Genomic DNA, 16,498 nt, shown 5'->3' on the forward strand with positions numbered 1-16,498 from the left:
CTTCTTCTTTATTTATTCTTGGATAAGACCATGAAAACTTAAGCAGAATTCCCGGGTCTCTATTCAAAAATTAGAATAAAAGCTGTGCTTTGCTGATTGTGTTTGTTTTTATGAGGCTAGGATTAGTTTCAGTTCAGACTTCCTTTGTTTTATAGTTCATGCACACGCTTTTAATAATTATTCATGCTTCCATGGAACAAGTCAATAGGGCTTACTGTGAAAGCTGTGCATTTAATTTGTTTTGCTGCTTCTAGTGCGGGGGTCTACTGAAGTCCTTTGCCTTATTTTTGACAGTATGTAGCTCAGGCAGGTTGAGTGGGAATCCCAGGCAGGGCAGAAGGGTGCCATTAAAGACTGGACAAGTTTGATCCTGCGATTCTGTTTTGCACAAATGCTGTAAGAATTGACACGAGTTCCGCATTTTAACCCTGAAAGAGGTTAAAAGGCTACGCACAGGGAAATTCAGACAACCTGTCAGTCTTCTGAGGCTGTCAGTCTTCTGCAGGGCTTTTACTTGAATGTAAGCCCTGGTGAATTGGATAGGATTTCAACATGAAGCTACCTTAACCTGAGGCAGACCCAAACGTCTGTTGAAGCAGCGGATTTACTCGGAGTAGACCACCTTGCAGGATGCAGTGTAGACAAGAACTGACAGACACACAGTCACCAGTGCAGTTCTATTTATTGCTATCTACTGACAAAGTGCTTTGCCAGACCACAGGTGTTTTCAGGCACACATCACTCTGTTGTCTGTGCTATCTATATACAAATCTGGTACCAATCAGGTGCCCTCACCTTATCAGGTTTTGCACACGGTACATGTTGTGTACTCAGTCCTAAATTGCACACGGTACCTGCTAGAAGGAGGGTCCAGCTGTCATTTAGATTTTGCTCATCTAAACACATGTTCTGACAAGGTCTGTCAGGATTGTTCTTGTCTGTTATGAGCTGCCCAGTTCTGGTTCAATCCTGCCACATCCTACCTGGGGTTGTTCAGACCCAATTGAAGGCCGTGCTGTCTCTGGGGGAGATGGGTGATGTAAGCCACCTGAACCCCCTAAAACACAGGTGTCGAACTTGCGGCCCTCCAGATGTTATGGACTACAGTTCCCATCATCCCCTGCCAGCATGATGCAGTTCTGCAAAAACATGCACAGAACAAGATTGAATCCATTGAAACCCCAGGGTGCATGGGAATGCAGCATTATGCCACTCATACTCATAGTGGATCAGAATTACCAGCAAAAATAAAATGTCCTGCAGTTGTTTGGAAAGATCGTTTTCGACTTTTTGTGTTCCCACAGCACGGAGAATACAGTTCTTTTTTCCTGCCTGCTGGCCAACAGAGCTCTGATCAGTTTCAGAGTTGCACCCACCATTACGGGTGCTGCTGCAGAGATTCTTCCGCCTCAGTCATTTAGTGAAGGTTTTCCACAGAGGTTTCCTATGCTTACAGCTGATTCTTGCATTGCAAAAAGTAGATGAATAAAGTTTGTTTTGCCTAGCAATCCTGTGCACATGTCATTTTTCCTTTTTTTTTGTTCTGAGGAGGATGTCCATGAAGCTACGATGATGCAAATTCCACATATCGCAGCTTCTCTCATTGTGATGTCGTAACTTCGCAGACATCCCCCTGAAAACAAAAAAAAAAGCGGGCACAAATGATGAAAATGAAAGTAAGAGGTTTGGGCAGGAGAAATAAAGCATTTCCTGCCTGTAACCTGAGTTGTGGGGGAAAGATTCTCAGTTTAGCAATTTTTGAAAAAAAACGGATTGAGAGAAATAAAACATTTTGAAGATGCTTTGTTAAATGTCCTCAAGACATTTTATTTCTGCTGTGCGGAAATTACCAAAGTGTCAATCAGTCACAAGAAGTGGGTAATAGCAGTTAGTCATGGGGTAGATTATTCCCCCCCCCCCATTCCTTACTGTTTAGCAGATCATAGGGCAGTGGTGGCGAACCTTTGGCACTCCAGATGTTATGGACTACAATTCCCATCAGGCCCTGCCAATTGGCCATGCTGTCAGGGGCTGATGGGAATTGTAGTCCATAACATCTGGAATGCCAAAGGTTCGCCACCACTGTCATAGGGACTGGCTCTTTCTCAGAGATGTTCTCCCATGTGAAGCAGACGCCTTTGTTTGAATTAATACATCTAAGTGACGAGCACTGCGTGTCTCTTCCAGCCTGTCCTGCTGGTTACCATGGAAAAAACTGCTTGCTACAGTGCAGCTGCAATCGTGATGCTCCATGTGACCTTATCACGGGTGAATGTGTGTGTCCCCCAGGCTGGATTGGCCCTGACTGCAAACAACGTAAGTCAAACCACCTCCCCCCCGCACCCACCGCCCCCGGTTATCGGCACTTGTTCGTTCCATCTCACCTGATGTAATCGAATTCCTAAAAAGCCAGCTTGGATGCTTCCTAGGCAGTATATACACAGACACAACCTGCTAATCTTATTGCTTCCGAAATTGTGTATTTATGGCTGTATGCAGCCTGGCTGGCGATAATCCTTAATTATCTTAAATCTACAGTACTGAGGGTGATGGCAGGTACAGCGGAATTACATGATAGGCGCACTTTGTTCCCTCCCTGTACAGCAGTCGTTCCAAGCCATGTGCTGTACCTTCAGCACTCAGATTGACACCGGGCTACAGCCTCTCCCTCCGCCCAGTTTCCAAGGCAGCTTAGTTCAAGGCTAATTCCCAATGTTTGAGGAAAAGCTTGTTTCCACAAGTGAGCGCCTTAGCTGGGGATGACAGTCCCCAAAAGTTTGAATATGAATATCAGATGTGTTCTGTGCATTTAAAAATGATCAGCATCAGATCCCACAGAGAGACAAGATCACGTGCTGGCCCTTGAATCTCAAATCCACCTGTGCTGCAAAGCAGTTTGTGTTGCAAAGATATGCTTGCTATAGCCCAGGGGATGGCAAACTGCGGCTCTGGAGCCGCATGCGGCTCTTTCAGCCTTATACTGCGGCTCTTTGTGGCCTGGAGGTTGGAAGGTAGTGTGGACATGTCCTTCCAGAGCAGCGCTGGAAGGAAAGGTTGAGTGGAGGGGCCGAACAGGAGGCGGCTACATGCGTGAGGGTGCCGCTTTTCACGTCCCCTCCACTCACCTCTCCTTCCAGCACTGCTCTGGAGGGCTGGAGGGACACGCCCATGCTGCCCTCCAACCCCTGGAGGTTGGAGGGTAGTGTGGGCATGTCCCTCCAGAGCAGCTGCCATCCCCCCTCTGTCCCACGGAGCAGGCGGCTGGCTGCTCTATCAAACAAAGGGGGTTTCCCTGCCTGGCGCCACTACCTCCTGCAGCGCTGCCATCCCCCTCTGCCCCCTGCAGCAGCCGCCATCCCCTCGCAGCCCCTCTGTCCCTCTGCAACCCCCTCTGTCCCTCCAGAGCAGCCTCCATCCCCCCTCTGCCATCCCCGCAGCACCGGGCAGGCCGTGGCCGCCATCCCCCCTCTGCCCCGTGGAGGAGGAAGCTGCCTGTTCTGTCGGCAGAGGGGGTTTCCCTGCCTGGCACCACTGCCTCCCACAATGCAAGAGGCAGCGGCACTGGGCAGGCCGCAACCACCATCCTCCCTCTGCCCCATGGAGCAGGCGGCTACCTGCTTTGTTGAGCAGAGGGTTTCCCAGCCTGGCGCCTCCGCCTTCCAGCACTGGAAGGAAAGGTGAGTGGAGGGGCTGAACTGGAGGTGGTTCCATGCAGAGCTACCTCTCTGGCTCAGTAGGTCTTTGGGGCCATGGAAAATGGGTCCAAATGGCTCTTTGGGTGGTAAAGGTTGCAGACCCCTGCTCTAGCCTTTTTTGACCAGTTTAATTATCTGTGGTGTAGTGGTGAAAAGTGGCGTACACTAATCTGGAAAACAGGACTTGATTCCCCACTCCTCCACATGAGCAGCGGACTCTTATCTGGTGACCCAGGTTTGTTTTCCTTGCTCCTGGGTGACTTTGGGCTAGTCACAGTTCCCTCAGAACTCTCTCAGCTCTACCTACCTCACAAGGAATTTGGTGTGGGGAGAAGAAGGGAAAGGACTTTGGGGCTCCTTATGGTTGAGAAAAGCAGGGTATAAATCCAAACTCCTCCTCCTCTTTGAAAGTCTGCGTATGCTTTCTTGAGCTTTATGTTGAAAGAAATCTGGGGGGCAGCTGTGCAGTCTTAAGTGGAGCTATCTCTAGACTTAGAAGGGTGTGACTCACAATTGCTTTGTGATGGAAATAAATACATGTGAACAAATGCACTCTGCACATATTTAAAGCTTGGCTGGCATTGAGGTGCTTAAAAGCATCAGCCAACAGCTGCTGGGAAATCATCTGAATGAAGGGATTGGGGGGTCCCTGTGTCCATGTCTAGAGAGGATCTCCCAGCCTGCCCAAGAAATAGCTTAGCCTTCCTCTGTTTCCATAACAAATATCTTTCTAGGCAGGAGTGAACTTGCTACTGCAGCTATTGTCGTTCCCAAATGAAGGCTGAGTCTCCGTGGAAGCTCAGTCCAGCATCCAACGACACGTTCTGTTTTCTCTCGACACTCTGGTGGAATTGGGATTATGTCCACTCGGCCCCTGCTGTACCCAGTGTAAACACGTGGTTTCTGCAGGCGTTTCAGAGCCGATCCTTGCTTTTTGTACTGATAGACACCTTCCTAAGCAAACTGATCCGTGAGACTGAGCCCAGTTGGCTCTAATGTGCTGCTGCTGTTCTGTGTCTTCAGGTTGCCCCACAGGTACATTTGGCTCGAGCTGTAACTCCAGCTGTCAGTGCCACAATGGAGCTACCTGTGACCCTGTGAGCGGAGCCTGTGATTGCATAGCCGGCTGGACAGGAACCTTTTGTGAGAAAGGTATTTCCCTCCCACTTTATTTCTGGGTTTCCTAAAAAAAGATGATCAGTGTCTTTCGTATCAGATGTTTTCTGTGGATTGAAAATTTGTTGTATTGATTACATTGATCACCCTTGGTCAGTCTGAAGTGGGTCTAGTCTTTTATTCCTGATTAAGTGAGTGCAAGACATGTATATACCCTCCAATGTTCTTCTCAGAACCAGAGTGTGTGGGAACTTTGGATGCATTTAAGATCAGTGCTTAGGTGCCCACTTACTGCAGTTAAACTGTGCATCCCAGTGCACAGGAATTCCACAGCTTAAGTGTAAAGAGTTCCTTATCAAGATAATTTGATACTGGAAAAGGGTCCCTTGAAGGTAGAACGTTTGGAAAACCTCTGGCTGGAAACCACTGTGGTGTTGTTTTTACCACGTAAAAACTTTTGCTAAAAGAAGGCAGTGGGTGTTGTGGATTGAATTCTCTACCTTCTAGTTGGTCACCAAATCCCTTCTCCATTCATTCATTCATTCATTCATTCATTCACTCACTCACTCACTCACTCACTCACTCACTCACTCACTCACTCATGGTAGGTAGGTAGGTAGGTAGGTAGGTAGGTAGGTAGGTAGGTAGGTAGGTAGGTAGGTAGGTAGGTAGGTAGGTAGGTAGGTAGGTAGGTAGGTAGGTAGGTGGATGGATGGATGGATGGATGGATGGATGGATGGATGGATGGATGGATGGATGGATGGATGGATGGATGGATGGATGGATGGATGGATGGATGGATGGATGGATGGATGGATGGATGGATGTGTGATGATAGATAGATAGAGAGAGAGAGAGAGAGAGAGAGAGAGAGAGAGAGAGAGAGAGAGAGAGAGAGAGAGATCTGATCCTGAATATGCAAGAAATGTAGACCAATACTATTCTTCTTTGGAAAAGCTCGTAGCAATGCAAATTCAAGCAAGTGCTGTGACATGGAATAGAACTCTGTCCTATGAGCAAAATATCTTTTGTTGTGTCTCGCAAACTGGCATGTTAACTTTGTAATAATAAAGCCCAGTGTAGGGTTCTGGTTTCACATTCTGTCTCTTGTTTGCATCTTCTGCCCTCTAGTGGAAAAAGTGTAAACTGCGCCATGGCTTAAGTACAAGAACTATAACTCTCAGAAGCAATGCCTAAAGACATAACAAAAATTAACTACAGATCACAAAATAGTTGCAGAAATATCTCCAATTACCAAAAAGCTATATTGACATAACTTAAGAACATAAGAAAGAGCCTGCTGGATCATCCATCTAGTCCAGCACTCTGCTACTCGCAGTGGCCCACCAGATGCCTTTGGGAGCTCACATGCAGGATGTGAAAGCAATGGCCTTCTGCTGCTGCTGCAGCTGCTCCCAAGCACCTGGTCTGCTAAGGCATTTGCAATCTCAGATCAAGGAGGATCAAGATTGGTAGCCATAGATCGACTTCTCCTCCATAAATCTGTCTAAGCCCTTTTTAAAGCTATCCAGGTTAGTGGCCATCTCCACCTCCTGTGGCAGCATATTCCAAACTTGCGTCTATACTTGCATCAGTAGTTTAAACAAACAGGATTCAAGGAATTCCCATGTTCTAAAATAAACCTGGGAACACGCCTAACAATCTGAGTGGGGGAAAGGCACAAAATGATTTCACGCTGTCAACAAAAACACAGTGATAGACAGCAATAAGTACAAACACAAAATTTAATGATAGAATAAATTTCACAGTTTCATGCTGCAATTCTCTGCGCCTCATATAACCGATGCCTCAAGGATTAAACCCCAATAATAAAAGTTCACAGAAATGCTAAAAAAAAAACCTAGCAAGGGAGACGGAGAGAGTGAGCTGGGAAAATGGTGCCAAAGAAGACATTCTGGGATGGCAGACAGGCATAGAAGTCATCTTAAAATGTTCGCACAGCAGTGAAGGTGTTTTGAAAACGTTCCAACCCAAAGAGTTGTTTTGAAAGGGGATTCACTGAAAATGTTTTGAGGCTGGAAACAGAACGTTTTCAGAACCAAAGAGGGGGAAAACAGTGCAGAATTACATGGAGGAGACATTTGATTTCCTGCCTTTTAACATTTTAAAGGGTTTGTGAGGAAAGGGCCGTGGTCCATTGAATCCCCTGCAGCAAACTATCTCCTGTTGCTCTAGGACCTGTTTAGAGAAGCTGTGGTTTTACATGGCACCATTTATTTTGAGATTGTAAGAGCTCTTTGTCATAGGTGTAGCTGCCATGGAAACAACCAGGGACAAAAGCCCTGGGCGCCTCCATGGGAGTAATGTGGGAGGCAGAAAAATCGCCCCCACACTTCCGGGAAGGAGGAGCGTGGCACATCACGCCAAGGCCCAGCCACGCCCCTCCTCCTTCCCAGAAGTGGCTTGGTCTATTGCCCCCCCACACCTTCCCCCATTTACCTGAGTTCAGCCGGCTGCTTTTTGCAACCTGGTGGGAAAAGCAGCCTGGTGGGAACTACTCTCCCAGAAGACCCTGTGAGCAAGTTGGGATGGGGCACCACGGGGGTGGGGCCTGGGCAAGGCCTGGGCACCATTTTGCCCTGGGCTCCGTTTCCCCCCCTACATCACTCCCCTTTGTATGTTGTTTTCCATGTGTTCACCATCAACTCTCAGTTCCGTCAGTTGTGAGGGGGGTGGGCGAGAGTGTTGCTTCTCACAAATAAGCTCGCCTTTGAATTACACAGAATTGGGTCCCCAGTATTGCCCAGTGGAAGACCAGCAACAGTTCCTCTTGCCATTCCCTTCAAGTCTGCTGCCCCCTGGTGGACTTAACACTCATTGCTCCCAGTAATGCTATGGGAAATCACCTTTCTTGCCTGGATTGAGAATACAGTGCAGGCCATCAATACATTTCCTCCCCGTAATATGATTTCAAGGGGCTTTGCCTTAAGGGATAGTAACTCAAGCACAAATGAAGTACCATCAGGCTATGGCCCAGTTAAAGCCTTCATTCCTGGAGAGTGCAAAGAAGTCATCTTATTAAAAAGAGAAATGTGCCACCTTTATTCATTTAAAGCCTAGATGTACCAGCAATAATTTTCCCCCAGCTCAGATACAGGCCATAATCACTAGCTGCCCTCAGGCTTAAACTAAGGGGCTTATTGCAAACAAGCAAGGTCGGAAAAAATCCATCTCTTCCTTGGCATGAACGAATTGAACAGCTAGAATAATTAAACCCCCAAAATATATCTTCCTGGTTGCACTGAAAGGCTTTTGATGTCTCAGTAAAAGTGTGTCTTCCATAATCTCCTTGGACTACATCGCAAAGGCAAATCCAGTTTAATTAGAATCCACCACTTTTTCTCTTCTTCCCCTGTTTTAAATTTTGAGTTTTTATTACAAAGGCATTTTATTTCAACCAGCTTTGAACATCTAGATTTTAAGAAGCAGTGATTTAGGTTTTATAGGTGTATTTTATTGCAGGCTTGATTTTTTTTTTTACGGCATGATGTGATTGTATTGTATTGTATTGGTTTTTATAGTTATTGGTTTTATTATTGTAGATGTTATTCAATTGTATTTGTATTTTGTAAGCCACCTTGAAAACGACTAAAGAAAGGCAGGGTATAGAAGCTTTCAATAATCAATCGATCAATTAATTAATCGAATGCCGGGAAGAGCCTTCTGGACATCAAAGAGAGTTCTGTCATGTTAATGGACTTCCACTTTACTTTCAGTTTCCCACCTTCCCTTGATCTGCAACATGTAGAGAACTAGAAATGCCCAAGAGCTGGCCCCTGACTTTATCTTTCACATCAGCCTTGAGAAAGTAACACCTATAGCATAGGTGTCAAACTTGTGGCCCTTGAGATGTTATGGACTACAGTTCCCATCAACCCCTGCCAGCATCATGCTGGCAGGGGGTGATGGGAACTGTAGTCCATAACATTTGGAGGGCCGTGAATTTGACACCTGTGGGCTATACCATTCCTGTCCTGTTTCACTCTGCCTTTAACATGGGGTGAGAAAGAGGGAGGGGGGAGACCTCAGGGGATATAAGGTTGTACCCAAAGACAGTTCGTTAGGACCGGCTTTCTCCAGTCATGCCATCCAATGTTTGTCAACAAAGGCTACTGATTTGAAATCTAGAGTCTGGTGATTGTCTACAGATCCCAGGCTTGACAATGAACCTTAACCGAAGAACAGCATTGCTGGGGTAGACCAGTGGCCCATCTAATCCAGCACCACTTTTCACACAGCAGTCATTGCTTGCCCTGGAGGGCCAGACATAGAAGCTAAGCCCTTTTCCTGCCATTGTGTCCCAGCACTTATATTCAGAAGTTTCCCTGGTCATCAAGGTTCATTAATAGACCTCTCCTTCATGAATCTGTCCAATCTCTTTCTAAAGCCATCACTGGATCTACTGGCCGTGAATTCCACAGTTTAATCACTTGTTGAATAAAGAAGTCATTTCATTTGTCCATTCTATTATTCATCAACTTGATTGAGTGCCATCAAATTACAGTATTTTCAGAGAGGGAGGAATAAGTTATCTCTAGCTACCTATCCCAGCCTCTGCATAGTCCTCTAGACTGCTATTATGTGCTTTGATCTGGTGGTTAAAAAAAACTACCTTTGGACTGGTAGTAAGGTTTCCTCTAACAGGCCGGAATTTTCCCAGAGGTCTCCTCTTCTGTGACAGACCTCCAACTTGCTCTCCAAATGCTGCATGTTGGAACATCCTGGAGGACAAGAGAAATCCCCTTTCTACTAGTGGAAATCCGTTCCCTCAGTGGAAATTACCACGGGATCACATCCAGCCTGTGCTGCGCCAGCTACATTGGCTCCCAGTAGAGTTCTGAATCATCTTCAAGGTGTTGGTGTTGACCTTTAAGGCCTTACGTGGCCTGGGACCCTCGTATCTTCGAGACCGCATCACCCCATATGTCCCTACATGGCCTCTCCATTCGGTTGAGGCCGATCTACTGGTGGTCCCTGGCCCCTCAATGATGCGGCTGGCCTCCACGCGGGCCCAGGGGCCTTTACGGCTCTGGCCCCGGCCTGGTGGAGTGCCTCTTCCACTGGCTGTCAGACCTACAGAACCTTAGCGAAGTTTCGCAGGGGGGCCTGTAAGGCTGAGGATTTTTTAGCTAGACCTTTGGAGAGGGACCAGCCGCTGAAGGTCCCCCCTCCTTTTTTGGCTCTTAACATCTGGGCCCTCTTTCCTCTAATGGGACTCGCCGTCCCCTCCCTCATGGGGAGGATTTAAAATTGGGGTTGATGGACGCCTCTCGTTATTCTTACTGCTGTTTTTAAAGGTTTTAGTAACTATATTTATAACTGTATATATGCACTGTATTGAGATTTTATGTTGTACACCGTCTGGAGCCCCTCGGGGATGGGGCGGTATAGAAGTCTAAATAATAAATAAATAAATAATTTTAAAAACTACCTTTGGACTGGTAGTAAGGTTTCCTCTAACAGGCCGGAATTTTCCCAGAGGTCTCCTCTTCTGTGACAGACCTCCAACTTGCTCTCCAAATGCTGCATGTTGGAACATCCTGGAGGAGAAGAGAAATCCCCTTTCTACTAGTGGAAATCCATTCCCTCCGTGGAAATTACCACGGGATCGATCCTTACTTCACAATTAAAGTGTGAGATCACAGCACATCAATTCCTGCAATTCCCACCTATCAATGAGTTGAACACTGGCCCATTTTATCTATAATAAGGTTTGTCTTGTCACAGAACCACACGCTTCTCAACCCGCCAACTGAGCGCTGAATTTAACCTCATGGGTCACCCGCTCTTGTGCCCTGCTGTTCTTTAGTAACATCAGCGGTTGACTGTAAGTTCTGAGCTTTTCTATCAACAGCCTGTATTTCTGGCCAGTATCAAATAGTGTGTATTTATACATTCCCAAGCCGAGGAAGCCTAGTTTTACGATACAAGCCCTGCTTTCCTTCAGCTCGGGGACAGACGCTTGGATCCACCCTGTAACTGAAGCTTAAAATACTTCATTCCTTTGTCATTTTCCTAAAGACTCCATTCAGGGGCAAGGGGATGTTCTTTGCCAGATGGTCGTATATACAAATCAACATCACGTTCTCTTCATTTTACATCTTCAGCTTGTCCAGATGGCTTTTTCGGGCTCAAGTGTCGGCAGGTGTGTGACTGTGAGAACGCGGCTGCCTGCGATCACATCACTGGAATGTGCCATTGCCGCCCTGACTGGACGGGACCCAAGTGTGACCGCCGTATGTATACTGGAATAGAGCTGCTTGTGTTAAAAAAAACCCTCACCATCTCTGAATGCACAGGCCACGATCCAACAATATAGGAATGCCAAACGGATCCATATACAAGGATCTGTAATGCTGTTTCTTTCCCTTGCCTTCTAGCATTTCCCCAAGAGCTGTGTGTGTGCATATGTGTGCATGGTTTTGTTTGTTTGTTTTTTGCATACCCAAAAACACACATATTCCCATATTTTAAAAGAAGTTTAATGCAAATAAACCTTTTGGTTAGGTGCTCCTCCAATACTTTCCTGGATCAAATCAGAAGACTCTGTTTGCAAAGAGAAGATAACGAGGGATGATTTATGCCGTTTATGATTATTCCAATTATCACATGATGGTCCAGCTATTCAAAATTATTCCCACATGTGAATCGTAGCTGTTGCCTTCAATATTTGTTAATTGGCAACCCCGGTTGTCCAAATCCACTCTTTTAAAATTGTATTTTCATAATGTAAAGTGGAGGTCCATATTTAGATTACATTATCATAATGTAATATAAATATAATTCATCATATAGCATGCAACTTTTGTAAATATTATATAATTTTTTCATTATTTATACCGACATTAGATTTAGTTTTGTTTCAGTGCAGTAAGAATGGGTGCTATTTCTTAACAAAATCATCTTGCAAACTGTTTGCCATCCCAAGTTGGTCTATTATGTGCTGTTATTTTTTCCCCTCTGTGCATAAAGTATTGCCGCTGGCACGAAGAAGCCATTCCTCCATGCCAGTGATTTCTTTCCCGTTAACAACTTAGGAAACAACTCCTAACATCTTTCAACAATAATTTTATGTGAGCGTTTAGGCAAGAGACGCTATCATATATGGATCATTTCGGGGACTTGGGATCATAATTATCCCACTCAATGAGCTTCAAGGCAAAATGGGGGTTTGAACCTTGATCTCCCAGATCCTAGTTGGACTCTGACCACTGAACCACATTGGTCACAGGAAGGGATCCAGCATTCATGTGCCATTTCTAGGCACTGTTCAGAGTTTTCAGACAACCCAATTCTTCTGGGATTCGATTTTGCAATGATCAGCATGCAACAGAGTAATCTAATCATTCACTGGAATTCACCCTTTAATACTTTTTCTTCTGAAGAAGCTTCTGGACTTTTGTCGGATATTCCATTGGTACATCCTCCGTGGACATGTTTGGTATTTTAACCATTTTTGTCTAGGGCAAGGAGTTAAGTAAGCTGCCTTACACTCAGTCTAGCAGCTGTTCTCCATTGAAGTCAACGTTGTTTTATCTGATCCACAGCAGCTCTACAAGGTCTCAGTCGGAGGTCTTTCTCACCTTCTACCTAATCATTTTAACTGAAGATGAGTAGCCCCATCCACCAGCCGGGTGACTGGCTGCTGCCCCCAAAAAGACACGTGGGGAGGCTGAAAAAGTCAAACAGCCTCCCTGCTGCTAAGAAGAAGAAGAGGAGGAGGAGGAGGAGGAGGAGGAGTTTGGATTTATATCCTGCCTTTCCCTCCTGCAGGAGACTCAAAGGGGCTGACAATCTCCTTCCCTTCCCCTCTCACAACAAACACCCTGTGAGGTAGGTGGGGCTGAGAGAGCTCCAAAAAGCTGTGACTAGCCCAAGGTCACCCAGCTGGCCTGTGTGGGAGTGTACAGGCTAATCTGAATTCCCCAGATAAGCCTCCAAAGCTCAGGCGGCAGAGCGGGGAATCAAACCCGGTTCCTCCAGATCAGAGTGCACCTGCTCTTAACCTCCTGCGCCACTGCTGCTCCCTCTATGGGCCGCAGTGGGAGCCTCTATGAGCCACAGTGGATGTACAGCAGCCCAAAGGCTGGCTTAAGTCCTTACTGCAGTCCACCAGCCAAAGCCAGCAAAGGCCAGGAAAGAGCCAACAAATGTTGGCCCCATCCCTGGCCATGCCCCCGGCTTGCCCCCTTCCCCTGGGACGCCGGCAACAGGGGCGCTGGGACATTCTGCACTGCATTCCAGTGCTGGGGGGACGACTGCATAACAGCAAAATTGCCCCTCCGCTGAGGTAAATGCCCCGACAAGGGCAAATCCGCAGACACATGCCAATCCCACAAGCAGATTTGCCCCCCACCCCGGATGGGACTCTTAGAAACTTACCTCGAAGGCCCTTCTTCTCAGTGAAATAGGTGTCCTCACCGACAACAAAATCCTCTGTCCTCCACTTTCTCACTCTTCACGGATTCAGCAGGTGTAGCAGGTTGCCATACTTCGGCGGGGCTTTCCAGTTGTTAAGAATGGTGCTTGGTCAAATCTGAGGAACCAGTTGTTAAAATTATTTGAATCCCAGCTCTGTCAGCACCAGAACTGTGAGGCTGTTATCTGGGGAATTCAGATTAGGCCTGTACAATCCCACAACTGCCAGCTGCAGGCCCTTTCGCTAATACAAAATAGGTGCTCCAAATCTGGAGCCACCAGGGTGTTTTGTTGTGAGGGGAAGGGCACAGGATTGTGAGCCTCGAGCTCCCAGGAGAGAAAGGGGATATAAAGCCAAATCCTCCCCTGTCCCCTTCACTCCTTTCCCTGCCTAATATGTGTGGCTAGGCCTCTTTGGATCATGGTCCTTAGGAGTATTCAGAAAAAAGTAGTAGAGAATTATTATTTTTTGCCTTAACTATAATATCATTGATTGGGCAATTTAGTGTAGAAACCCATTTTCAAGAAACAAAATGCTAAGGAATGTATTTTGGGACACTTCAACACCAAGTTGTTGTTTTTTTTAAGGAAAAATCTCTCTGTATTACTTATTCATACAGATGTCCTTAATTTTGAGCCAATGAAAATGGCTCGGTTTGGCACAACTTGGAGCTTGCCAACACATTGTAAAGGTGTGTACCCTGCACTCAATCCAAGCCGGTTGCCAACAAAAACTCAAGTTCTGCTGTCAAAGTAAATTGTACATTTGCATATGCTTTATGAAGTTTGGGTGTTTAGTTAAGGAGCAGGTCTTGAAAGTTTAGTTTTGCTAGGGATTTGGCTGGCAGAAGATAGAATAACCGAAGAAGGGAAGGACTGCGTTGATCAGTTGAAACAGTGTCTGATAATAGCACCCATGGAGGGAAAAGAGGGGTGGGAAACTGAGAGATTCACAAGGCTCTGCAGTTGCCATGGCAGTGGGACATTAACAGAATGGAGCAGGGTTCCAAAATCGATGGGCACTAAGATCTGTCACAAAATATGTGGAAGGTGTGGTTCTCCTGTGTAATCTTCTCCATCTGTTGTCACTCCTTCTCACCCCTGCAGAATCATTTTCAGGGTCATGGTAGATTGGAAGGGCCTGGAGTGAAAGACAAGGACTTGAAATTGTTCTTCCTTCCTGCTGTTCCACACGTGTAGCTCCGCTGAGGGGAGGGAGCATTTATTTATTTAAGCCAGAGGTAGGGAACCTGCGGCTCGAGAGCCACATGCGGCTCTTCTGCCCTTGCACTGTGGCTCCATGAGCCGAGCCGCCAGCCCCATCCTTGCCCGCCCTGCAGGCAGCAGGGTGGGCGCACCAACTGCCCATGGTCGGCTGGGCTGCGCCGCGGGCTTCCCCTCTCACCCGCCCCGTTGGAGCGGGGTGGGCGCTTTCCCGGCGGCCGGCAAGGCTGAGCCGCCGGCTTCATCCTTGCCCGCCCTGCAGGCGCATCCATGCGCTTCTCAGAATGAGCGGAGTAAAAGGTAAAAAAAACCCTATATATATATAGTGTTATCTTTATTTTAAATGTCAAAAATTATTTGCGGCTCCAAGTGTTTTCTTTTCCTGTGGAAAACGGGTCCAAATGGCTCTTTGAGTGTTAAAGGTTCCCTACCCCTGATTTAAGCAATTTATACCCTGCCCTATACCATAGTCTCAGGGCGGCTAACAAACGGGGGGGAAACCCCATTAAAACATACAAAGTTAACATCAGAATAAAAACATAGTTTTTAGACAATACATAAAAACCATTTAAAATCCCCACCCAACCCAACCCACCCCCCCCTGCAGCTGACATCAATAAGAGGGTCCCCAAAAAATGTAGGTCATCACAGTGTCCAATCCAGCAAACAATAAAACATGAAATAATTAATTAAATATACCTGCTAACTCCCAAATCACAGATCCCACCACAACTACAAAAACTAAAATACAATGAACTAACACAGAGTCTGCTCCACCTACAGCATAACCCTCCCCAAACATTCCCCAAACAGGCCCACAACGGGCAGCACCCTTGTGCAACCACCCTTCGGCTGCTGCCCAAGGCTGCCGCCCAAGACCACTGTTTTGGGCTGTTGGTGGACCTCTTGTTTCCATCTTCTTGTCCCTCCTCCTATCCACTAACCCTCACAGCTGTTCCTCTGTGGATCCTACAACATTGGAGTGATCTTCCCAGGGGTTAGAGGGATTTGCAGGAACAGATGGGAGCATGGGAATACTCGGCATGCCCTTCTGCCCGCCAGTGGTAGGAAACCTGCCACGTTGACTCTTATTTAGACGAGTTTGGATTTATACCCTGCCTTCCTCTCCTATAAGGAGTTTCAAAGCAGCCTATAAGGAGTTTACTTCCCTTCCTACCCCCACAACAGACACTTTGTGAGATAGGTGGGGCTGAGAGAATTCTGAGAGAACTGACTGGCCCAAGGTCACCCAGCCGGCTTCACATGTAGGAGTGGGGAAACAAATCCAGTTCACCAGATAAGAGTCCACCACTCATGTGGAGGAGTGGGGAATCAAACCTGGTTCTCTGGATTACAGTCCACTGCTCTTAACCACTACACCACACTGGCTCTCCTTCAGCATAAAGCCCAGCCAGTCAGAGGTAGCAAATGTTGCTTCCAACCCACTGAGTTCCAAGTGAAGGAAAGAGCTGTGCTTCTTGTGATGGCTCATGTAATGCTCTGTTAGTTCATGACCCCAATTCAGCAGCAAAGTCTTTCTGGAGTGCCCTTCCAGGTCAAGTATCCATAGATCCTGAAAAGCCACAGCTAAGTTTGCATGGTGCACTGCACAGAATCTAGTGTTGCAACTTCAGGTTGGAAAATTTCTGGAGATTTGGGAGGTGGAATCTGGGAAGGGGAGGGACCTCAGGAGGGGACAATGTCCTGGAATCCACCTTCTAAAGCAGGCATCTTCTCTGGACTTCAGTTGCAGTTCTGGGAGATCTCCACAAGGATGTTGACATTTCCAATAGAAGCTCTGCTACCCAAAAAAAACCAGATCAAACTCGTTTTCTCCCCAAGCAGTTCCCATCCTAATACATGACAGCGAGCATATATATTTTCAGATTTTTTCATTGCCTAAATCTTGCTCTTTTTTTTTGCTTAAAAAGTCTAAAACTAAGATTTTTAAGTTGCCAGATTTTTAGCCCCATCTAAAGCCAGAGGCTGCAGGACACGGTGCCAATGTGGTGCTGCCCCACCGC

General features: G+C 46.6%; 1 protein-coding gene across 5 annotated transcripts in view; it reads left to right on the forward strand.

Moving 5' to 3' along the window:
- LOC125438244 (multiple epidermal growth factor-like domains protein 6) overlaps positions 1 to 16,498 on the forward strand; it is a 281,987-nt gene that overhangs the window by 218,028 nt on the left and 47,461 nt on the right. For all 5 annotated transcript variants that reach the window (XR_007245317.1, XR_007245318.1, XM_048506532.1 and 2 more), the window contains 3 exons: positions 2,188 to 2,316; positions 4,719 to 4,847; positions 10,940 to 11,068. Coding sequence is in view for 3 of the 5 variants with exons in the window: in XM_048506532.1 (XP_048362489.1) it covers positions 2,188 to 2,316; positions 4,719 to 4,847; positions 10,940 to 11,068 (387 nt within the window). In the remaining 2 variants the exon portion in view is untranslated. The remainder of the gene's footprint in view (positions 1 to 2,187; positions 2,317 to 4,718; positions 4,848 to 10,939; positions 11,069 to 16,498) is intronic.

This window comes from Sphaerodactylus townsendi, linkage group LG08 (assembly GCF_021028975.2).
Source record: "Sphaerodactylus townsendi isolate TG3544 linkage group LG08, MPM_Stown_v2.3, whole genome shotgun sequence".
NCBI classification, from domain to species: domain Eukaryota; kingdom Metazoa; phylum Chordata; class Lepidosauria; order Squamata; family Sphaerodactylidae; genus Sphaerodactylus; species Sphaerodactylus townsendi.